Source organism: Alligator mississippiensis, chromosome 13, assembly GCF_030867095.1.
Source record: "Alligator mississippiensis isolate rAllMis1 chromosome 13, rAllMis1, whole genome shotgun sequence".
In the NCBI taxonomy this organism is placed as follows: Eukaryota; Metazoa; Chordata; order Crocodylia; family Alligatoridae; genus Alligator; species Alligator mississippiensis.
Window position 1 is genome coordinate 8794804 of NC_081836.1, and position 26190 is coordinate 8820993.

Here is a 26190-nt window from a genome sequence, read left to right on the forward strand (position 1 = left end):
GTTTAAAGCAGGCACAATCAGGCCCTTTCAGTCCAGGCAGATTCTCTTTGTTGGATGTGCAAGTGTTTCAACAGCAAAAGTTGAAAAAACTTTTTCCACTGGTCTTGTGTTCCAGAGAAGATGGTTTTTGGCATGGAGTCAGCTTCCCAATCTGTTGTAATATCACTGAATATCTTTGGAGGCCTCCAGGGCATCAGACCAAAGGACAGAGAATGCAGGGTTTCATACTGGGTTTGATTCCATGCTTCTGCATTCATGTATAAAAAGATGGGTTTTTGTGGGTCGCTTATTTAAAGGTATGATGGAGGAAGGAGTATGGTGCAGCTGGCTAAAAAGACTATGTAAAATCAAGGGGTAGAATTCATCCTTGCGCAGAAGAGCCCAAGCACCACTGTGCTAATGTAGTCAGGAAGGATCCAAATGTCCTAAACTTGGAGAGATTTGTGTGAAATTTAAATGTGCATAAATCTCATGGCTGGCTCTGTGAACAGAGTGAATTTTACTATATATAGTGGCTCTCAACCTTTTTGGACTTGAACCCCCCCACCCCCCACTGGGCTCCAGGCACCCCTCTATAATTCTTGTGAATTGAGTGGCACCCAATTTTAAAAACTTATTTTTTTATATATATTACAGTGCTTACTTCCTTGCAAAGGGGCTGGGCAGTAGGAATAGGGGAATCAGCCAGAAGAGGACAAGCCTGAGCCTGTATTAATGTGTTTATCTCCTCACACCTCCTGGCACGCTTCTCACACCTCACCCTCCTCACATCTCTTAATCTCACTTATATCCTCACACCTCGTGGCATCCTTCAAGGATCTGGTGACACCCCAGGCTGGTGCAACACCCTGGTTGAGAATCACTGCTATAGAAAGATTACAACACAGACAGGATAGCCTCCTCAGATACGAACTTCTTGTAGCCTTCTTCTCCTTTGTAATCCAGATGGCCCAAACCACAAAGTTCCTCCACATGTGGACTGAACTTCAACAACTTTTAGACTGGTTGGATCCATTTCTCAATCTTGACATCTCAAAGAGACACAGGCAGGATAAAGTATGAAGTAAACCTAGGTTTTGCCAAGGTTTAAGGGCTTGTTGGCTGAGACCCTCCTCTAAGCTTCAGGGACTGAATTATTGGGTGACTTTCTGTCTTTAATTGTCCCAATTCACCATTCCACTGCATCAGTTTTATGCCAACGGACCTCCATTGATTTCAAGGCAGTAACGAAGTACAGACCCTAACAGAACATCTGCTCCAATGTATTTTCCAAATTCAGGAAAACACCAAGAATGCAGAAGTTAGGTCCCGAGTTTCTGCTATCGGCTAAGTAGTCTATTCTCAGTGCGTGGACACAGTTCTTACAGACACTTAGTTTGGAATCCAACTTTGGGGGATTGGTGAACTTGAAAGTACAGGGTTCACTTCTTAGCTAATGTGTGCTGGGATCATTCCCTTGGCTTCAGGAGTGTTATACTCATTTACACTAGCTGAGGGTTTGGCGAATAAACTAAGTGCTTCTATCTAGTGAGAGAAAAATCTGAAATGGAAGTGCTGGTTTATCACCTCCAGTCCTTGGGGGCTGTGCTTTTATGGGGCAGAAATGTAGGAAATATAGGCTTGCTTACATAAACCCAGGAAGACAGACAAGGACTGTGAACTGTGGCACACCACAGTAAAGGGCCAAAATGTGCCTTCAGGCTGTATGCATGCCACTCCACCCCCACAATCCCGGAGGAGGCTAGTTGTTCCTAATTAAACTTCCACCCTGCAAGCCTCATGCCTTGCATTCAGCATGCGAATAGTCCCACTTAGTGCAGTGCTTTAGGCATTCAGATCAGGGCCTCAAAGCAACCGTTTCATTACTTGGGCTGTATTTACACTTCTTTGTTGCTCATTAAAGCCAGTGGGGTGAACTAGCCTTTGGGTTGATGGTGCTTTTTCATGGCCTTTTTCCTCTGAATTATTGACTATCCAACTACACTAGGCTAGCAAGTTTTTTAAAGTCTCTTTATTGGTAAAGTGAAGCAAATGAAAAACTCAGTTTTTTTTTCTTTTCAACAAAACAAAAATTCTACAGGCAGCAACAATTTGATGGACCAGTCCCCGAAAAGGATGCCTTGGAGGTTAGTGTGGAGCCAGCTCACAGCATTCATGGACAAACTGAAATCTGGATGCTGACAGTGGGGTCCTAGGTGCTTTCGCTTCCCACATTTGTACTGAATTCATCTGCCAGAAGTCAAGCTGGAAGCTTTGTCATCGGCAGCCATTCTCAATCTAAAGCAGGGTGGGGCCCTGTCTATTCATAGCTGAATCTAATAACTCCCCTGGGGAGAGACAGTGAAATATGGCCCACACCCACTTGAGATGTGAGCAGGAGCATGACTCAGTAGGTCACTGTATATCAGTATTCAGCACATATATTCAGAAGCAGTCTTCTTTATCATCTCCCCTCTCCTACACCGCCCACGATGATTGTTTCATAAAACAGCATGGTAGCCAGCTTTTAAAATGGCCATTCCCTTTGTTAAGCAGAAGAGGCATCACCTGCTAAACAGAAACTTATGCCACCCCATGCTGAATGCAATAACATATTTCTGCTCAAGTCACTACGCAATTAAAATGAATTCCTGGGAAGGAGTGGCTCCTGATCTTCTACCACTTTGTTATGTACAGTAGAGGCAAGAGTTTATAATAACTGCTCTTCAGTTGGATGAAACTGGCTTGTTTCTACATGGAATGATAAGAAGAATTAACCCACCTGCAACAGAAGTTTTTCTACTCCATAAATGGAAAGCAGGGCCTCTACCAGGGGCAGGTGGCAATAAAAATGAGAGTTCACGGCAAGTTCAACCGTGGAGATAACTGAGCCATAATTGGGAAGACAGACCTTTACAGCCAGCGCCCTGCCCTTGTCCACCTTTAATGGCCAAGAATGGCAATGCACAAGCAAACCCTTCAGCATGATAGACAGGAGAAGTGCAGTGTAATTACTTCAGAGGTCTTACCACTATTGTTAACTGAGAATGCATTTCAGTGTCTCTTATGGGAGACAAATGCACTTTTCGTCATTCTACTGCCGAAGCCCACATTCAAACCCTACGGCTATTATGCCACACACCATTGTGAATATTCTTTTACAAACCTCTCTGTTGTAGCACATGGAGTGCTTTCCTACAAAGCCTCTAAAGGATTTATACATAAGAAATCATGCCTATTGTTGTTAATCACTAGGCTTTTGCTGTACCGTCAAAGACTTGTAATGCTAGTGCTAACATCTTACCCCATTTGTCCACGGGTTCCACCTTCGCCTAAACCACGGTGCAAACTCTTGTTCTTGGAAGCATTTCTTCTGATGCATGTAGTTGTTTGGTTCACCCTTTAAACATCGTTACCAGACAGTGTTAGAGTAGATCCAAAATATCCAGCACTGTCTAGTAAGATGCCCACAGAGGACCATAGTCTGTCCAGCCACGGAGAAATGGAGCATCCTTTAATGTTCCTGTATTCTTCAGGACGCAAATGTCCCAATGGAAATGAGTTACTGAATTTTCCCCTAAATGAATAGGAAGCCATTTAAACCAGGTCCTGTACATCTGGTGAGCGTAAGAACATAAACTTTTGGCACTAATGGAAAGCAGAAGCAATGTGGAATTCTGGGAACAAATCTTACGTTGACGAGAGAGACCTTAAAATCAAGAAGTTGGTGGCCAAAATAGAAATCCATGACTGCAGTCCCACCTTGCTTGCATGTATAAAGCAGTTACAACCTTTTTGCTACCTTTTCCCCTCCCCTTGAATACAGTAAGGACCAGGGTTTCAACCTCCCCAGCAGGTTGAAAGATGCACGGAAGAACAAGACACAAGGAAACTATTGCTGAGGGAGGTTCCAAGAACGGCCCGGCGGCTTAATGCTTTCCAGCACTTCAACTGTGCAAGTGGCATTTCCAACATCAAAAATTTATGATCTGAAATCTGAGATGGGGGAATGCAGGGAACTGCAGGTCTTAAGCAGAGTGCCAATGGTAGAAGATTCAGGAGGCAATAGGAAGAGAAGGTCGATGCTAGTATAGTCTGCATTTTAGGCCATACATTTCCACATCAACAACCACAGCTAATGGACTGGTAGGTAGTGCTCTGGAGTATTCTTGAGGGTTTGTCTCTGACCTGCTGACAGTGGGTGAAAGTCACCTTCCCTCTCTGTGCCTCAGTTCCTCCCACCACGTGTCTTGTCTCTTTAGCTTGTATGGCATTTGGGGCAAGAACAGCCTCTCTCTATATGCCAGCACAACAGAGCTCTGATCTCAGGAGAAGCCTCTACACCCGATCGTAACAAAATTAATAATATTTAACCTGTCTTAAATAAATATCATTCAATGTACATTTTAATGAACGAATCAGTTCTGTTCATCCTTTATACCTTCTTTGACATAACTTGGCAGTCCAAGTATTCAAAATTAACGGCCCGTAGTATATGTGTAAAAGATGTTTATAGGGTTTTTTTATTTTTATTTTTTGTAGTTGTTTTTTTGGAGTTGCCACTGCTTTTTGGAGTGCTTGCCACCCTCCAGGTGTATTGAAACACCTGTCCACAAAGCCATGTGTAAGATTAAAATATCTAACAGCAATAATACCTTCTCAAGGATATCCCTGTAAATCATTATTTACAGTCCCTTTTAATAACTGATAACTGAAAGAAGGTGTAGACTTCCTGTATTGTTTCAGTTCTCAATAAAAGGTCAAAAGGCACCTGGGACCTTCTTTAGATCACATTCTTTCTTACATTAAGGCCCATTTACAATGCAATTAAGAGTTTCAAGCAGGTGTAATATAATTTGTACCCACTTGCTTCCAGAGTGGTGCAAAGGGACCTTAGCATAAAAGAGAATCAGAGACACTCATGGTTTCCTTTATTTAATGTGTTATTATATCATAAGTCTCCCAAATAATAAAGTAGCCCTCAGAGAAACCTTAAATCAGTTTATTTAAAAACTTGTGGCTGGCTCTAGGTTGTGCAGCTTTGATCCAGATACAAGATTATGTTTCTGATCGACAGCTAATGAAATGAAATGTCATACAAAGTGGGGGTGGTGAGCGGGGGGATTTGTCACAGACTTAGCATACTAATGTAAAAAGGAAAGATCTCTGTGATTTGCTGTGATAACACAAAGCAACCTACAAAAACAAGGCTTAAAAAATTAATGGTGTTTAGATTTGCTCTCCCCAATGAGACAGGCTGCGAGGCCTTTTTAATCATTCTGTGCTGGCTGGCAAACATCACTTTGATTATGAAGCCAAGTTAGAATCAAGGAACGCACATTCTTAATGCTAATAAATCTGTATTTACTTGTACACAATGCACTTGCTGTAAAATTTCAACAGACTAGATGAATTTTTTTTTTTTAAATGGCAGAAAAGATTAAATAGGCATTCTTGCAGCTGCAAGCATTCCTGGTTTTGTCTGAAAATATTTACTTTGTCATTGTTATGTCAAAAGTGTCTTCCGCTTCATATGTTCTGCCTGGGTACACATTTACAGGTTCGGTGTAAAAGTATCTTCAGAACCTAATCTAAGACAAAGCTTGGTTTTAGCTTCCAATCTAGATACCCAAAGCTTGTTACTTTAGGTTTATTGTGCCTGGGGGGGGATCTTCAGTCAAGGAGCATTTTTCTTTCTATTAGTTTCCATATTGGCCACTAGCCTCTGGTTCCAAATTTGCGGTTGAACTTTTTCCACGTTGTCTGCGAGACACCATAATCATCATTACCAGGCAGTATTAGAAACACAGAAAACATCCAATGCTGCCCAGTAAGATGGTAACGGCATCCCAGGATCGTAACGTACAAGCAGCAGATAAACCGCTAGCCTGAAAGCCTGATTACTTGGAGAAGAAAACGATGACAGAGAGAAAAAGAGAGCGAGAGAAAGAAGAGAATACCACCCGGTAATGGCCATCCTGTTGATTTTAATAATTACCGAATTATAATGGCTTGGAAGTGGCGGATTAAATGCTAACTTTCTAAAAATGCAACACACGCATGCATTTATTTTTGCTTTCAGATCATTTTAAATCAGAGCTTTCTCAAACTGTATCTCAGACCTCAGTGTCCTCCTGTCCTGATAGATCATGTCAGGTAGATCGCATCTGAATGCAGCATGACTATAATGGAACGGTAAATCAGGTACGGCCAAGCATCGCAGACACTGTAATTCATTCTGTCTCCTATTGTAAGTTAATATGATGAAATGCAAGACCTAATAAACTCTTGCTCCTCACACTATGATAAAAATTCACAAAGGCCCAACTTCAACGGGCAAATGACTGTCAGGTCCCACTGTCTTGAAGTCTCTCGCCATGCAATTCCACCTGACCTTTACTTCTGCGTGGATTAGACTACTGATATTTGCTGATCTCTTGGGTCATCTTATAAAAGAGGTTCCCCCCCCTTTTTTTTTTTTCTTGAAGTTCAAAGAAAACTTTGAATGCTAAAGTTGTCACAAGGGAATCCTTAACACCAAGGGCTCGGGGGTCTTTGTAACCATCAGCAGCCCCCGACTACACCTCGAGACAAGAGAGCGCGAGAAAAACGCGGTCATTTAAAAAAATCTGTGTAGCGGCTAAACAAATTACCGCAATTTGTCCAGCACAAAGAGGCTCAACATTGACATTTAATACCCTTGAAAAGTAAAGACCTGTAACCTGACAAACATGCCTTCCATTGCCTTCTGAAACAAGCTGGAAATCCCTGTTTGCCAGACACTGCTGACAGATAAAGCTGCCAGAGTTTACTGGCGGTGGTAGAGATTTTGTTTTTTTTTTCCACTTGTTCCCTGCTCAGTTGCTAAGGCCTTTGCCAAGCCCCCACCATTTTGATCAGTGACTAGGTGCAGCAGTAAAATGGCCTCCAGGTTTAGCTCAGGAAGCATGCAAGGATGCAAAATGTGCAGGTAGGGCTGGGGGAAGGGAAGAAGAGTTAGCATTTCATTCGAACCGACTCCAAATCATGGGAGAATGGCTGAATTCCTGAATGCAAGCTCTACCGTTTTAATTTACCACGGCATCAACAGAAACCCTGAATGCCTCTGCTTTTATAGCAAATTTGAATGCCTGATGAGCAGAAAGCCAAACCCCATTGCTCTTGTTACTGTACAATGCCCTTTAAAGCATCAGGGGACAACATTATGAATACAGATTATTTCAACAGGAGTCATAAAGAGAGGTGCATCAAAAGGGACCTGTGAAACAACTATTAAAACCACTGGCAACTGAATTCTCTTAAACTTTCAAACCACAGAAGTCAGAAAAAACCCACTCTAGACACTCTTATTGTGTGCAGACAGTGTGCACTTTACCCACTACTACTTGCAAATGAGAGTATGAGTTATTAAAATTCACAGATTCACAAAGATTTTCAGATCGGGAAAAATTCCAGCCAATAAATTCTGATACATATGTCGCACTTGCCCTCCTGTGCCCTTCCTTGTACGCCTTTTAAAGCCTTGCATTGTATAGCAGGCTCCTACATCCTCAAAGAGATGGAAAACCACCTGCGTATCCTTTTCTCTACTTCACACCGGCATTCTGCAAATGGTTAACTAGTCAACTGCAGAAGAACTTCTGCCTTTTTCCTAGAACATATTGCACCCCATCTCTTTCGCGCTATTAGCTTACTGTCAAGAAAGATAAAGCAGAGCAAAAGCAGCTGACAGATAGACATGTTCCATTTAGCCTCTACAAAAGATGGTTTCATTTTTTTTCCCCCCATCAATAATTCATGGAATTAAAAAAGAAACAGAAGGGAATGTTAGGCAATAATGCTGTGTATAAAATAGTCTAGATGGTAGGTGTGATAGTTGTGTCTCAAATAAAGTGTAATTATTATGGAGGATTTGTAAAAAAATAAAACCCCAAGGTGCATTGCGCAGTGTTTTGATACATGGCATCTGGAGCTATTATCCATGTAATATTAGATAAATGATCTGCTAGAATGACCACGGTTTAAAAAATTACATGGTATTTTGTTATAATGGGAATAGAAATGTCAGCTTATTGCAATGGAAATCCAAAGGAAATATTGTTAACACTGTGGCAAAAGCAATTCTAGGGATAGCTAAGAATTTGGATAGCTTCCCCTGTTTTGCATACAGCCCATTATATCTTGCAAAGGCTCGAGTACTGAGAAGCACCTCTTTTGTGACTCTGTTGTTATAGGCCCAATGGGCTGGGAAAGTGGTGAAATGGCAGCCTGAAGCTTAAACTTCCTTATGTTTGTGGCTCAGTGTAGATCCTGACTGCATCAAATTTTTCCCTTTATTTCCTGGGTTGTTATGCCTCTGTATGGTTGGAGGGCAAAAGTGGCACTCTCGAGACATTGCATAAGTGCCAATGCATGAAAACAAACCTAGCATTGACTGGGTTGTATTTACATGTGCTTCAGATCGCATCATAAAAGCCTGCATGCATGTCCCAATTCTTAAATGCCACAAGAAATTCTCCATGATATCAGATGGTGTGCATGGTCTTTGGTCACCATGTGATATCTGTGAAATGTCATACTGGCACCTGATGTTGTTTGCAAGATTAGGAAGATGCTATGCATGAGCAGTAAGCACTAAGAACTGATCACAATGAAATTATTCGTGCAAAATGAGCCAAATTCTCTATAAACTGATGCAACTTGATTGACTATACAATTTGTTATAGCTATGAAGACTTGTTTTTAGTTATTGGAAGCCAAATCACATTCCTCTTTTGCAGTGATATAAAAAGCCTAAACACAGCTAAACTGCCACAGTTATGCTGGTTGAGGAAACAGAGAAATGTCGGCAGAGTGATATGTAATAATGCTTTAGACACCAAAGGGAGGGCTAGACCGCATCAGGTTCTAGACTCAAGACATCAGATTGGCTACATGTTTTATAAGAGCCTTAGAAACACTATTGACAGAGAAAGATAGGTCAATAGGTGAACAGATTACGGAAAACTGTGGGCCAGAAATGCAACAGCCTAGATAAGTAGCAACGTGTGGCCTTCGTCTGATACTCTACCCTGTGGGTTTATGTAATAGCTGCAAAACTCAGGAGCTGATACTAGGTGTAGTCCCATGTTCACTTAACTTCAGTCTTACCACCAAAATCTCATTTGCTGGGCTGTGCGCAGGTGATGGGGATGTAACCATTTACCTACTACATAGTGTATATGCAACGTGATCAATTTACAGTTGAGGACCAATTTCTGTGGGAACCAGAACTTTGAATTTCCCATGAATTGGCTTCAAATGCATTTGCCTCCTCCCTGCTGCAGTTAATAAGAGCTGGTGCAGGAACAGACATCACCATTAGGAAATCTGTGCATTGTTTGTATTTATCCCACTGTGGTATCCAAGACACCCCTTTAACCTCATGGTAAGAAATAACTAGGATGTCTTAACTGTTGACAAACGTGGATATTGTTTAATGGTGACTTCTGCAGGTCTAAGCAGGCCCCTGATGTTCTGTCCTATAAAATGTCAACTATAGCACTAGCAGAGCTTACAAACTCTTTTCATCAAAACAGATAGACAAGTGCCCAAATGCCCATTTGAACATGTTGCCATAAATAAAGATGCCCACTCCCAGGGCTTTACAGCTTCTAGTAGTGCCATCTCAGCCAGGAAAATGGAAGCTGAGCGCTGTTTCTTTGATACCCTAGGGATGGGCACAGTAGGTTTGGCGGTCTGATAGACCCCACTTCTGCAAGTGTCAAATGCAATTTGCCCAATGGAGGATATTGCACTTGGGGACAAGATATTTAAATTGAAAATCCTGGGCTTAGCTGAAAGGTGACAGATCTCACCATGGAGAGAGTGACAACAAGACAATCGTAGCAAGATCCCATTAAGTGATCAAACAGCTTACTGCCTACTGTACTGCGGATCAGGCAGTTACACAATGCTACCACTAATGCTGGCTTTCTATTCATCTAATGTCTCTGGAATAGCTCCTCAGCTGGCACAAATCAGTATCATTCCTGGGAACCCAGCAGAGCTTTGCTGTTCCCCACAGGCTGAGGATTTGGCTCATTGACTAGACCTACTCCTTGTTCACCCCAGTATCGACTAGAATGAAGTCAGACCGGGAATCCCAAAATGATATGTTTGTCACCATCTGGAAGACACAGATCTGGGGCACTTTAACATGTGTGAGATACTGTGACAACTCAGGGTTGCAATAACTGCTCTGTAAAATCTTGCAGAGGTGCATGGCTAATAACCAATGATTTGTTTCTGCACGCCCCGCATTTATATCTAGGTGTCGGTGATACTGTGAGCTTCTTTCTCTTCAGCTCTTGCATCTGAGCTGCACTGCCTCTTCAGTTCATTCATAGGTATGATATGAATTGGTCTTCATCCTTCGTATTGCCAAACACCCTGTTCAGATAACATGCTGAAAACTGCTTCAATAGAATGGCCCAGACTCACCTCTGATGCAACCCTGCTGACTTCAATGAAGTGACATTTGGTATAAAATTGCACTATATCTACATTGATCATATTCTGGGCTCTATAGGGCTTGTGAATCTAAGAGCAATGAATAAAAATCGAAGACTTGGAACAGCGACTTTGTATGCATATATTACATATCTGACTCATACTTCATATTAAACATGTTAACTAACATGCTTGGGTCCTGAAGTTTAAATTTATGGCCAGCAAATCAGAAACCTCTTCCTAGATCTGCAAGCAAAAAATATTTAAAGGTAGATCTGCAAGGAAAAACGTGCAGATGGTGCTATAGTGTGTGCTGGTTAAACAGACTCTCCCAATGCCTGAAGAAGGGTGTTTGTGCCCAAAAGCTTGCAAAGCCCAATTTTTCCAACTATTTAGTTGGTCTAATACAAGCTATCACATTTTCCCAAAGACCCTTCTTTGCCTGGTTAAACACAGACTCTGGTGCAGTTTTGGAAAGCCCACCCCTTATTAGATCTGTTGGCAAAAAAAAACAAGATTCAAAGGGTGGGAACTGTAGAAATGTCTGCTGTTCTCTTCTCTGCTAAAATGAAAGTGTGGTCCTAAGTCCATAACAGAGAAGGCCTTGTATTTCAATCATTTCCTAGTAGGGAAAACTGCAGTTAAATTAACCCCCAAACATAATTTTGCCTTTCATCGGAAATACTCCACAGCTAATTCATCTTGGAGCCAGAGGATCTTTTTTTCTGTGTACTGAAGATGTTTCAGCTGTGTGGCTTGTAAAAAATAAATAGCAAAAAGTTTCCTATTGATACGGGCAATATGTTAATTTTTTCAGTTCCTTCCAGTGTCCCTCAACTCAAATGTGGAAGCGCCACTTCAAACAGCTGAAGGGTAATTTAGTTGCCCATTTAAACATAATGCCCATTCATTCCTTAGCTTCCTTTCTATACAACAAGCCAGTGAATAACTACTGATGGTGACAGGACGCATCTGTCTGTAACCCACCAATTCATTACACACAGGCCACAAGAGAACATCATCAGGCAATGTCTTTAAGTAACTGCCAATCTAAATTCAAGCCAGTTAGAGAGGCAAAAAGGCTCCATCGCCCATTACATAGTCCCCTGGGACTTTCATACTTCATTATAGCAATGGAAAATCAACAATGCAATGATATAAAATTAAAGAGAAGTATTGACCTCTGTTTTTATTTCTTTCTTCATTGTAACACTCAAATTCAGAATGCATTAATCTTATTGTATCTATCGAGATTCTGGATCTGATTCTTCCTAGCCCTTCACTTTACACCTCCATTCACCCCTGTGCAAAGGAAGTGTTAAAAGGGTACATATAAGGTTTTCCTTGGTGCAAATGGATGGAGAGTTGTGATCTGGTAGCACTATTTGCCTACTCCCTAGTGTAAATGGTCATACAAGATGCAATTCAGTGACAAAAAGAGTCTAGATCTGCTCATGAGTGCAGAATTCGCCTTATTCTAGCTTGGGATGGAACATCCCACACTTTGGGGAAAGCACCACAATAGGGGAGGTACCTTTCTAACATATTATACACTCAGAGAAGTTAATGGGAAGATACCTCCTGGGCCTCATCAAAGCTAGCCCACAAAACCACACTATCTTAGTTTGCCTGCTTTAAAAGAACCAGAGCTACCCCTAGAGATGGGGGGAATGCCACAAGCACTTCTTAAAGTTCACCATACTCTTAATGAAAAGCATATGCTATGTAGCCATCCTACTTCTTTTTTTTAATGTGGGCCTGGTGACATCCACAATGAAATCAATGAAGAGGTATCCTTGATAGGAACAAAATTGTAGCAAGGTGAGAATAAATTGTAGCAAAATGTTGCCCATTCCAGCTCATCTGCCACTCAAAAGAGGCACAAACTCTTCCTCCCAAAGCTGACATAAGGTTGCAGCAGATCTACACGGACCTAGTCTGTTCCAACTAAAACGAATCTACGTTTAGGGCCTTATCCTCCATTGACTTCAATGGGAACTCAGCATCTGGAGTTTAAACTAACTAGATGCACTTAGAAGGAATTAGTCATTAAAAAAAAAAAAAAAAGAAGAAGCAGTTTCCAAACATGTTTCATGTCTAAGCTGGAAAATGCTAGCGTGCCAAAGAGCTTACAGAAACGTATATATTTCTTAACTATGTTCTGCAATGCAAACAAAGTGTTCCTTATACCTTGCTGTTGTGTTAATGATTATTCACTTGCACAATGGCTGGTGAATTTTCTTTTGAAGCCTTGTAATGATTACAGCCTGCTCACTGGTGTTCTACAATGGAAAGTGATTTCTGTTGCAGAAATCTATTATTGTAAGAGACAACAGGCATGAAATGGTTTCAGAGGAAGCCTGAATCCTTCTCCGGGCTCTTTCTGTAGCCATTTTACAACTAATCCATTCAAGGAATAATCCTTGCATGGTCTTGCCTAACTTGCAGACAATAGTAGGACACATGGCAGGAGGAAAAAAAAAAATCATTTTGAGTCTCTTTCGACACAATGCTGTACCTGTTTACCATATTTTCCCTACTATTGCCATCACAATTGGAGAGATATTCCATAGAAGGAATAATAACTATAGGGAAAATGCTAGCACAGCTGTGAGAGAAAATAAAAACCATAGCAATTTTTAAGTTGTTTGTGTAAAGAGGTAAAGGACTGGGCACCAAGGTCTGATCTGAGTTGCACTGCTGCTGTAAATCCAAACTAACTCTAATAAAGTTGCATGGGCTCCCATGGGTTATACAGGATTTATACCGGTGCAACAGAGATTAGAAGATATGCCTAGAATTTTATCAGACCCCTCATAGAAGAGAGAATGCTTCACTCTTGTTGTAAGCAGTCTGTCTGCTAATGGTTGTAAATTCAGTGGCAAATAATATAAACCACTGGATGCATTTATAATTACTGGATATGCACACAGAATCCTTTTGTCATGCTATTTCTTTGCTTGGGCAATTACGTATGGTTTGATCTTCATTTTAACTCAATCCACCCTCCTTTAATGTTATAAAAACATTTGCAATGATTGTCCTTTGTTTAAAGAGACTGCCAGGAATTCCACTGCCTGAAAGATTGCCCTGCTTAATGTTCCCTACGAAGGGCACACCGTAATTTGAGCACTACTAGATGACTAGCACGCCATATAGTCTCCTGTTAGCCACAGCCCTACACTGACAAACTAAAAGGCAAAGACCTTCCCACTAGGTGTGGAGTATTATACACATGAATTATGGATTCCATTAACCAACTCAGCTTGGAGGAAAGTAAGTAAAATGAAAACAGCCGCCACTTTTAATGTACGCATTACTCAGGTGAAGCCTTCTTTCACACCAAAGAGGAACCCTAAAGCGTTAGTTTTATTATATTAAAATTTTGCATGCATTTATTTGTATCCTATTTGCTATCTGTTCAAAAACTACGAAGATACTTATTTCCATTTGGACCGATAACAGAATTCATTCCAGACTTCCACAAAATTCTGCTTTAAGCGTGTCTCATTTAACACCCACAGAGCCCATAAAGTTATCAGTACTGACAAAGAAGAAAAATAATATTGAACCAACTTTCTGTTCTGATTCTCAACACTGCCAGTGAATTAAGCAATTCACGGCCATCGGAGGCCTAAGAGCAGGGTGAATTTTCTCGTTCCACAAAGTACGCAGCTTAGTTAAAGTGTCCTGAACACAAATGTGGTTGTAGCAAAAAAAATAAATAAATCCTCTCCCTGAAAAGATAGCACAGCATGGCTAGGGCAGAAGCAGTCATAATCCAAGACACACAATTAAAAATTTCCAAATGGAATAAACTTACATCAGGCAAATACATTGAGGAATAAATCATTCCTCCCTTCCCCCAGCCCCCAACATGGTACCTCTTACAGGTTGGCCTATATTCAGAGGAAACCTGGAAGAGCCCCTCCTTATTACCTAAATAAGGCAACAGAGTTGTAAAGAGAGAGGAACGAGAGAAAGAAAGGGAAGGGGGTTGCTGGAATAAGAACATGGCTGTAACCTTACCATGGTGAAAGATCAAGGCATAGACCGTAGAGCTAAAAACACACACCGAAAACCCCCCCAAAAATCTCTCCGTTTTCTGAGTCCTCAATAGTGCGCTTTCTCTGGGCATTCGGTACCCATGAAATATAAAACCACCCTAATGGTCGCCCAGGTTACCGACTTCATTTAGTTAATCATCACCATTATTACCAATCCTCAGGCCTTGAGAAAAAAGGAAAGAATGACTGGAGAGAAGCAGAAAACAAGGAACTTTATACAAACCCCTCCCTTCCCCCCCACTTTTTTTTTTTTTTTTTTTAGTAATTAGCTACTGTACCTGCATTACCTTTATTTTCTCCTCCCTCCTCCACTCCCTCACCTTTCCCCGTGCCCGCCTTTCTCAAATACAGAGTCAGGCAAAGTTCCACCAGCTTTAAAACAATCAGGTATCAATTATCCCTCCAACTGGGAATGCGGAGACTCCAGTTTGTACCCAGGTAGCTGCAGCTTTGGAAAGGAATGTTTCCCTAGCATGAAAAACTAACTTGTTAGTTAACCTGTGTGGTTGAGCCTTAATCAATAGGCAGGGACTATGAAAAGAACAAAGCATGTGAAACTTAAGCCTTTATCTTTGCACTCCATCAGATAAGCTATACCTGGAGTCTAAAAGGACAGGCAGGCTTGTTTGTAAGCTTAAAAGCTTGAATGCAAGCTATGTTTTGTTTCTAAAGTTCAGACTATTTATTGACTGTCTGGAGATGTTTTTTTTTCAATCCTGGCTAAAAACCTGTGAACTGACACATCTGATTCTAGCGATAACGCCATTAAAAAAAAAATCTAATTAAAGCAAAATGTGTATCCCAATTGTAAGACGTAATTTCCTCAAGCCACATCCACCTGCCCAAAATATGTTAAGAACACGCTAATGAACTGATTTTGCAAACAAAATATGAAACAAATTAGCATCTGATTGCATCCATATTTTATGCCCAATTTGCATTTTTTGTAATTTTAAAACTCATTATGTGCCTTTTCATAAGAAACACTAAATTGTCACTCCGGTGCCCTTTCTCCTTTTTTTTTTGTCTAAGGACATTTTAAGGCGGGGGAGGACCACTAGGATATAAACCTCCAAAGGAAATGGAAATCTAAGAAAAGTTTGGAGTGCAAATTGGCTTCTTTTTGGGAAATAATACTGAAGCAATCTGCAAACACTTCACCAGCACGTTGCATGTAATAATTAAAGCATATTTTAATTTATAATTTAATTCATTTTAGTCTCTTGCTGAAATAGCAGCAATCAGCACTTTTTTTTTCCTTTTTAAGATACAAAAACTCTCTTCATCTTTATATAACCTTCACTTGTATAAATGAAGGCTCTCATCAGAACAAATTTTGCTTTCACTTAAATGATCAGCTTATAAAGTCAGTGAATTTGAGATGATCAAATATCTTCCTAGCCTTGGTGGGATGACCATCACAATCAGGGTTGTGTGGTATAACCACACACAAATATCTGCTCTACCTAAAAGCTAGAATAATATAATTATGTCTATACTTTCAGGTCTGAATTTCAAAGCTCTGCATCAGATATAATGGTCATTAACTGTAAGGGGAAATCAAATTATTGGAGATGTTTTTCCCCCTTCCAAAATGAGATTTTAAAACTTTTTTTTTTTTAATCTAGGAAAAATCTTGAAAACTTACTTTATACAGGTGAGTAGCCCCATCAAAGTCAGTAGGATTGGTCAAGAAGGGACAGTCAAGCATAAGTGTTTGCAAGGTCTGAGCCTTTTATTAAATGATTTTTTCTAGTCTCTCTCATTCTGAAGAGGTCTAGTTTTTCCAGTGGAGTTCCTAAAATTATCTGCATAAATCTGAATTTTAGCCACCTATTAGTTTTGGAGACCTAAATGCTGATTTAGGATAACATTGTCAAAAGCATCTAAGTGAATTAGGAGCCCAGATTCCAAGGGACTTAGTCATTTATGAACTTTCAGGTTGGCGTTTTAGAAAAGTCTTGCTGAATTTCAAACAAATATATATCAAATCTATCAAAAATTTGAGAAGATTTAGATCGTCCATCAATTTACGAATTAAAATTGGCATACATTTTCAAATTAAAATGAAGCGACCAATAAGCACAGTTGTTATTTAATTTATGAATGAACATTTCTATGTATATACTGGTGCAAATAATTGTTTCCCCCAAAAATGTCTATATTAAGCGGGGGATCCAAGTGTGCACAAATTAGTCTTGTATTAAAGAGAAGTCCAGACAAAGCGGTTCTTCCTTTAAAATATATCGTTCAGCTGGACTTAGAAATGCCTCCAGTTGCGAGAGGAAAATGTTGGCACAATTTAATCAGCTGGACTCACTGAACTTGAAGAAGAAAAAAATACTTATAAAATTGCCCAGATTTGTTCTTTTCAGGACAACAGTTTTCAGAGAGAAGCTGTGAAGCCCCTTGTTGAAATCAAAGGGAGAGAGTGTTTAAATCAGGCCAGCTTCTGGCGCTGTGTTTCTACAAAAGGTTCAACCCTTTAAAAAGGTTTCTGCCTAGCTTTGTACAATGGAGGAACCTTCTAGAAGGCCATTTTCCTAAGGGGTGGAGGAAAAGCCTGAGCAAACATTTTCCTCCTACTCGCCAGTGTCCACAAACCTAGACTAACCACTTCTTCATGAGTCTGGAAAAACGAGAAAAGTCCTTCTCGCTTGCAAAAAACACACATCTCATCGAATTTTTTTGTGACGACCGCTTTGTCCAACAGCTATTGGGCCAAAGCGAACACAAAACGGGACTGTTGGGATGCTGCTGTTTCAACGACTCTCTGATTCGGGCCCCAACAAAGCCTCTTGGACCTCCCATCCCATTTTGATCCAGAGACGGGCTTTAGACTTCAAACTCAAGCAACTAATTTTGCTTGCCTTACATCTCTCTCAAGTCCAACTAGACAACACAAGTCAAGACAAGTCTGGGTTGGCACAGGCACCCCACTTTAACGAGAGCAAACTAGCGCACGATTGGAAAGAAACAGAAAGACTCAATTACGCTCGCTTTGTCATGTATGAAAAAAGCCCCAGGAAGGAAAAGAATAAACAAGGGAACCCAAAATGGCTCCTTCAGCTAGAAGTGTGGATTCTGAACGGATGACTACTTCCATTTCACTTGAGCAAAAGCAATAAAAATGGAAAATTCAACCCCATTCCATCCATCACCTATGCAACCCTTTGTGCGTTCATGTCAATTAATAAAAAAAATTAAAATAATTATTTGGGCATCTAAAGCTGAGGTGCTACGGTTCTTTGCAACACTGTTACAACACGTTTTAAAAGACCACTTACCCCTCCTTAATTTAAAACCAACTGAAGCACTGAAATAGATAAAAATAAATTGAACAGGGGAGCCCATAGCAGAAGCATATCTGAGATACAGCAGTAGCTACCAATACAAGGGTTGTCTTGTTTGCGTCTTTCTGGTTCCTCATCTCTCAACCAAAGTTTGCTTTTCCCCTTTCATTTCATACCAATCACTGCATTTCACTCGCAATCGCTTTTCTAAAATACGTCTCTTTTCAAAGCTCGCCATAACGTCTCAGTGAAACTGGCTTTTTTCCCATTGGTTCCCTCCTATTGAATTTCTTGCTTCTGCTTTCACCTGCCCTAACTGGTTTGGCTAGTTGTAAAATGAACGTTTGAATTCATGTGCCTTTGTACCCTTCCCCCACAACTCTGAAAAGACAAAACCTGATACCATTTAACAAAACCCCTTTCAGACTACCTGGAAAAAGAGGAAAGTCAGACAGGCTCCTAAAGGAAACAACCAATTGGAAGGAGAATTTTGATGTACACAGTTGCAAAATCATACGTAGTGCTAGTCTGATCTGTTTACCCAACAATACCTGGACGCTACGGCATACAGGATCATGAAAACACATACATTTAAGTAACTTCAGTACTGGAAGCACAGTAACCTTTTGCCAAACCAAGATCATCAACCTTCAAGTGGGTAACAAAAAGGACGTAACGATCATCAGGCAAGTACGCAAGGAGTTTTGTCTTCGGGTCGTTCCGTGTCTTGGCAAAGACGATCTTGGAGTGAGCGGCTTTCTCGGCATGACGCGTACGAAATGAACTAAAAGCAAAAATAACCAAAAATCAACTGGATATGAGAAAGTAAAACACTTCTACCTTTTTTTTAAAAAAAAAAAAAGAAAAAGAAAACTGAACGCTAAAAAAATATGGAAAGCAAAGATTCAAAACGTGGAGGGTTGTCTTCACAGCCCAGAGCGATGTTGCTTGTTTAAGCTGGAATTGAGAAGAGACAGAGAATGTCTAAGAGCTCGGCTTACATGTAGTTCTTCACCCCTCCCTGTGCAGGTGCATTCTTTACATCTGACCAATCTCCTTGCCTCTAGCCATTAACAGGTGTGTCCTGAAGTTTTGGGATAGGCCAGAAGTGAAACTGCCTCGTGATGCAGGCACGCTTTTCGTGAGAAGGGACTCTCAATGGGCATTGTAGTCTCCCCGCCTCTACTGCTGGCTTAGTAAAGAACAAAGTCTTTAAGATGGGCAGATCCAGTTCTTCATATCGTACAAATTTAGTCAAATTCTGTCCATTTACCCTTCAAGTTTGCCTAAGAATGTAGACCAACCGGTGACCAAGGTTTTATGACAATCTTCAGACAAACAATACTGCTAGGAAATCATTTCTATCTTCCCACTGTCATGAATACCATATGCCAGAGAATGGGATATTTATAGAGCCAAAGGAGTGTTGTACTACATTAAGCCAGTAGGATTATGATACCTATTGGACAAGCTGTTGGCTGTTGCTATTTAGTTAGAACTATTCTAATTGATCTCAACTGATGTAGACTCTTTCCACCTATGCAACATACCCATGTTTGCTGCATGCCTATCTCAAATAATTCCCACTAATATATCTTGCATATAGAGAGGGAATCTTAGGAAGAAGCAGAGATACAGTGACTTGTCAAAGTCAGACCAGAAGTCAGAAATCTGTTGGTAGACCCAAGCAGAAAAGATTGATTTTCGAAGGCACGAACAGAAGTTGGATACTCATCAACTCCCACTTAGTTTTAGCAGGTCTTCAGCCACAACTCCTTATGTGCCTTTGAAAATCTCAGGCAAAACTGTCTAGAATAATAAGCCGTCATTCTCTTTTTTAAAAAAGGAAACGCTTTTAATTCCATATTTAGGTAGGATTAGGGCTGTCAAGCTTCAACACAGCCTATAGACCTTTGTGACTTTTAATCCTAATTACTCAGGTGCTGTTGAAAAATTCTACCCCTAGCGGGCACATCTGCACACTCATTAAAGCACTGTAGTTACTGTGTATTAAGTAAAGTACCTGTGGGTGCCCGTAGACGTACAGGGAGGTTGCTCCGACACGCTACAATTACCGTGCATTAATTGGAGCAAACTCGATTAATCAAATCTGCTGAAGCGTGCTAATTACTGCGCTCCAGCCAGCCTCTGTGTCTCGAGTATCAGCGTTCCCGCACTTCAAAATGGCATCGAGGCACTTTAACTAAAGTTTGTTCATTGAACTTTAGTTAAAGCGCCCCTGCCACCAGTTTGAAGTGCAGGGATACTGATACATGAGATGCTGTGGGTGCTTTAGAGTGGCTCTTGGAGCTGCTCGAATTAAAGCACCCCCCTCTCCCCAATCTGCAGAGCATATGTAAAAATGCCCTATATTACTAGGTACTAAATTAATGTGCAGTAACTGGTGCTACTGCATAGTAGCACTGGCGGACACTTCTTAAGTGATGTTAATGCACAGTAGACTAATACTACTGCACATTAGCGTATTAGCACAGCTTTTGCCATGACGTTCTAATACGCAATAGAATTAGTCTACTGTGCATTTTAGCATCTTGTGTAGACATGTCTGGCCATTACAACACGGATTTTTTTTATTGCTATATCCATACATCATGCTTTCCCTTCCTGTGGACTGTGGACTAAGCTAGTGACTAATGGCTGAATGACTTTTTGAAAAATATGGACAGTGTTTACTTGGAAACAACTGGGGTGGGAGTGCCCAAGCAGGGATGAATCTCAATTCTATTGCATAAATAAAAGTGGGTAAAATACCAGCACAAAACATGAAGCAATAGCAAAACAAAAGATAGAGGGCATGGCTTTTTAAAATCTAATCTTGGGGGCCATTTCAAGGGATTTATTTATTTATTTAGGCAATTTAGCTTAAAAAAAAAAAGAGAGAGAAAGACAACAATAAATAAATCAAATGTTTACTTCTTGTTATGAAGGAAACATGGTTGTTTCCCATGGAAGATGTGGTTAATGAAATGACAAATTATCAAGCTAATTAGTCCAACCGGCAGAAAAGCTCCCCTAAGACACAACTTATGCACAGAACTTACTCAGGCAGAAACCTTGGAAACCTTTAATTGCAGAAGTCTGATTTCTCCAGCCAGAGTATTATACAGCTTGGGGCTTAGCGATCATATCAGCCTCTGGCTGTTGTATCTCAGCAAATCAGGTTTGCATTTCTTTCCTGCCAGGCACGTAAGCTGGAATCTATGTAATACATTTTCACCTGACCAAGCCCAATCCTACCACTCTTTCAGGATCAGCTGAGGCCTGAAATATCTGCACATGAGTGTATATGTAGTAACAAGGTTTATAGGTGCAAATTTGAGTAGAGGAGCTCTTAAATACATTATTTCTATTTGTGAGGGCAAAATGATAGCTACTCTTCTGAATGCGTAATCCCAACAGTACATAGGCCACCAAAGAACTTGGACATTGCTGGTACCTGGGTTACTAGCTGAAGTCTGTACTACGACTGCACCTTGACCTCTATTTATATCTGAGCTAGCTTGACTAATGCTAGGCTGGGTAAGTCTACACATTTTTGCATTCACACCTCCAATCACAGTGCAGATATATCCAAAATCTGATTGTCCAAGTGGCTTGGCTAAAGGACAGCAGTCAAGCAATGGTATTTATTTAGTATTAGGCTGGAGCAGGGGCCTGACGCCAAACCACGAGTATAGCAATCTTGCTCTCTGGTGTCTCTAAGGCACCCATCATTAGATTATCTGTGCGATTACTCAAAACATTCAAATAGGCTTACCGGAGACAATCACACCTGTTGACAACACCAAGGAGTTGTATTTCTCCCTTTTTTAGTTTCTTAATACACTGTTTCTCTTTATAATTAAGTAATGGTCTTACACTCTGTCAACCAACCTGTCCACCCAGTAAAGCATTTGTTAGCTTACTTTTTTAGGAAAATGACAGTAATTAAAGCCTAAGATCTGTCCAGATTAATTCTCAGGCACGTCTACATGAAACACTAGGCTGCCGTAGCAATGAGCTATGTCGCTGTAGCTTATTGCTAAGATGACATCGTTTTGGCGAGCACAAACCGTGATGCCGCCATTACTGCGCAGTAGCGTTGGAAACAACCCACGCACAAGCTGTGGAAACAGTCCAGCGCAGGTGTAAACGTGCCCGGCAGAGATGAATCCTGTTCCCAACACACAACTAGAGTATGTGGGCTGCATACAAGTCCAACTACTGTCTCTATGTGAATGACATAAGCTACTTGTCTTCCCATTCAAAGTCCTCAAGGTCCTCAGAAACCTATGCCACCTCCATGCAAATTATCTTACTAAGTGATACAAAGTATTTTGTCTTTGGGGCCTTCTGCCTCTGCATAGAATGAGCAGGATGAGTGCGTGGTAGTGAGGAACAATAGGATTTATCTTAAAAATGATAATCAAGCCAGAACATTTCATGGGACACACCAAATCTCATAGGCATGGAGACTCACATCCTTCAGAGCTGCCTCAGCCCAACCTTTGAATTTGTGCATGCAAAAACTGCCAACACAGGTTTAAAAATATAGATGTAAAATATGGCCCACAAGGGCTGCTCTTTAAAACTGTATGCCGAACGCACAGTTGAAATCATGTCAGCATCCCACTTCCTTTCTGAATCCCATGTATAATCTTCAAAGTGGCCGAGTCTGTAAGCAGAGCATCCCAGCATCACAGTGCTTTGTGGAAAGCACTGGAGGATCAGGCACAGCACTGATTCCAGCAGGTGTGCAGAGAAAACATGTTTTAAACTGTGCTTAGCGTGTGTACTTCAGACAAAACCAATAGTGTTTAAAACTGTGTTAGCAGGTCATGAGCAACCTTAGATGTTTAGAACCAATTTAATTAAAACTTTAGCTGTCATGTCTGCTATAAATGCATTTCATTTTCCTAATTTAGACAGGCTCTAGGCAACGTAAATCACAATTAAGATAACATACATGGACTTGAACCTTCATTGAATAGAGTTGGAATGATTTCCCTTGCCCAGACCCATTGCAAAGAGGTCTTCAGTGAAGTACAGTAATAGAAGAAATATATTTTACAAGTTCTAGATATTAGAATCCAGTGGGATAACATACTCGAATTGGTAGTGAGACACTGAACTACTGCAAATCAACTTAGCATGAGTGATTTAGCGTGAGTGATGTGAGTACTGGATCTGGACAGTGTTCAAATTTGTTACCACTTCAGTTACGTGCCCTACATTAATTTACTATCGCATTATAGTGGTATTAGGGCCACTAGGGTGAATCAATTAGGAGAGAACTGATTTAGTCTCACAATGGCAAGATAGGATAATTATTTATCTCCTTTGGAAATCAGTTATGACATTCATATAAATCAGTTTTTGTTTTTCCACCACTCCTAACTTATCAACCAGAAATGTTGTCTTCAGACTTTGTGTGCAATCAAATGGTTCCTGTTTATTAACAAAGTGTATTTACACATGCCAAACTGAAAATGTCTCTATGATGCTGCTCCCACTTATTTGCTGATTAAAGTTCTGCATTTAAGTCATTTGTTTCTCAAACGATGAAAATGTATCTGCAAACCACAATACATTCAGTGAGCAGAGTTCCTGATCAGAAGCTGCACCTAGATACTGATGAGATTTCTAACTGAAATGTCCATTGGAAATCTCTAACGATTTCCCTAAGAACTGGACCTGCAGGAAATACAGGTTTGATAATAAAAGAATTGGCCATGTGAAATCATTCTGACAGAAGCCGCTGTTGATCTTGTGTAGGCTTTTTAATGATGTTCATCACCGTGCAATTTGAGCACTCTGCAAACATTCACAAATTTGGCTTCCAAGCCTCTGATTCGGGGAATAGTACTTATGCCATTTTTAAAGCTGAGGAACTGAAGCACAGAATGACTAAGGGCCTTGCCAAAAGTCATATGAGAAAAGAGTGGGAGAACCAGGAATCCCACGTCTCAGGCCAATGCTTTAACTGTCCATCCATTCTTCATCTTCTTAACCACTTGCTTCTTTCATTGTATTAAATCTAGTTTGCCAGCTAGCATATTGTATTGCTAGACATTATGTGACTTCGTTTCAAATCTTCCTTCATTATTTTAAGCTGTAAACAGCCAATGAGGCAATTAACAGGAAATGTATTAGCGTCATTAAAGTTTACGGATGATCAGTTTCTGAAATGGGAAGACTAAATAGAAAAGCAAGATTCCACAGGATATGCTAATACACAACCAAGGAATACACACAGTGAAACATGCCAAGGCATGATCATAAGGATCGGATTTGGACCAACTCGGTCTGAAGTTGCCAGCTCACATGGTCAGTGACAAGTATAGTAAATAAATCCTTTTGCTCTCTTTGATGAGGTGAGGCATGTCCTCTGATGACCCTGAACATCAGGCTCCTGAAAAAGTTCTGTCATTCCAATCAGCTGGTTAGCCAACAGCTAGAGGAGCAGCGATCTAGCATCAGACTGAAAAGAGAAGGCCTTGGGCTCAAACTGGAGATTTAGGTGCTGTTCTAAAACTCCCGGGAACCTGTTTCAGGTTTCTTTCCTTCTTTTCCTAATAAATATCAAGCTCAAGAGACCCTTCCTGAAACATTTGATAGAAAAAGCTGTAAGTGGCATGAGCCTCAGATTTCCATTGTCCATACCCAAAGTTGTACCCCCTCACTTGAGGGTGTATTGTGAAGATGAGACACCTAATTAGCTAGCTTATGCGTACAGAAAGAGTTTGTACAGGTACGTGCAAATTATGGATGTATTAAAACCTTGACGTGCTTATGGGCATGCAGATTTAGAGCCTTTGTTAAAAACTTGCCGTTATACCAGCAAGAACCATCACTGAATGCTGCATTGTACAAGAGCAATATTCTCACTGGATTTTCTTTTTGGCCTCAGAAGTATGGGTTTTCCATAAAATGAACTTTGGCCTAAGCTGTATTGTCGTATTACATTTTCTTCTAAAGACCCTGGCTCTGGCTTCCATAAAACAGCCAAATATTACAATAATAAAAGCTTTATACATATAAACTTTTTGCATTGTTGACCTTAGAGGTTCCCACTGGGTTTAACTTGGAGACTATTACAATTGCTAGTGAAATGAATTCAATGTTGATGTTGTTAAAAGACATTGGCTTTGTCTGTTGCATCAAAGTTAAACAACAGCAGGCCAAATCGTGAAGTCTATATTCAGCCATTATTCAGGTAAAACCCTGACATCACTGAGAGTCTTTCTCCATGAACAGCACTGAGGTAAGGTCTCTGGATTCTGTCCAGTGTAAATGCTTGACTTCCAGTACAGGTGAAACACTGAGGTTAAAAACCAGTACTGAAGGAACAGTGCTCTAGGATCTTTAGAGACTCATAGAACAGATGGCACCTTTAGCAGAATGGCTCATCTTACCCTTTCCCCAAAACACAGAGTGACATCCAGTGACATGGAAATGGCAACAGGGTGATGCTTCATAGTCATCCTTCTCACTGGTTCTTTGACCTTCCCCTGAAGCAGTTTGTATTGGCCACTCTTGGGGAAAGACTAGCAGGCAGGTTGGACAGCTGGTCTAGCATGATAAGTCTATGCTCCTAGCCTTGGCCTACTGCAAAGAAGCACACAGCTGCTTTGATAACTTCAAGGATTTGGTCCAACTTCCTATCTGCGACAAATTCACTAGAACTCCTTCCTACAATAACTCAGTTTTCTTTGGTCATCTCCCATCCAAACAGTGGTAAGGTATGAGACTCCAGCCCAAGTTTTATGGCAGAGGTATGATACTAAGAGTAATAAGTATGGACTCTTGTGGGCACTCTACTTGAGCGTAAGGGCTTGCATACATGAACGAAGATCCTTAACAACATTAAGGCAACAGCACCCATCTGGATTTCCAGAAGAACTGAATTCTATGCTGTCAAGTGAGTCAACCGAATGGGAGATTTGTATGTAAAACCTTACTGTGTTTGTGAGAGCAAAGTTCAATTCAAGGCACCACCTGTCAGGTCAGGTATCAGAGTCACTGCAGCAACTGGTTTCCGTGTCTTAACATGTTAGGCAAGCAAGGGAGGAGGGGAGAGACGCAATGATCTTTACAGTGTTTGAAGAGGCGCGATAACCTGGAGGGAAAGAGTACATGTAATCAAACGCCCAGAGCTCCAACATGTTGCCAGGGTTGTAGCATAAGGTCACAGGTAGCTTTGGGGTCTGTTTCCTGGTTGGTCCCACAGGCTGCACAAGCAGCTAGTAAGGGAACAGGGAAGTTGAGCCGATGTCTGGTTGCTTGAATGAGGAAAAAGGAACATTGAAATTCTGTCGACAGAAGGGGTTTGCCCACTTGCCTTTCATAAATGCTGAAGT

At 40.8% G+C, this 26190-nt stretch overlaps 1 protein-coding gene across 4 annotated transcripts in view; it reads right to left on the reverse strand.

The window, feature by feature from the left end:
* TTLL10 (tubulin tyrosine ligase like 10) overlaps positions 1–26190 on the reverse strand; it is a 155167-nt gene that overhangs the window by 77135 nt on the left and 51842 nt on the right. Inside the window, exon 1 of one of the 4 annotated variants that reach the window (XM_019493910.2) lies at positions 14500–14778. The exons of the other annotated variants lie outside the window; for them this stretch is intronic. Coding sequence (XP_019349455.2) covers positions 14500–14502 — 3 coding nt within the window. The 5' untranslated portion in view covers positions 14503–14778. Of the gene's footprint in view, positions 1–14499; positions 14779–26190 lie in introns of those variants that run through there. 4 annotated transcript variants of the gene reach the window in all.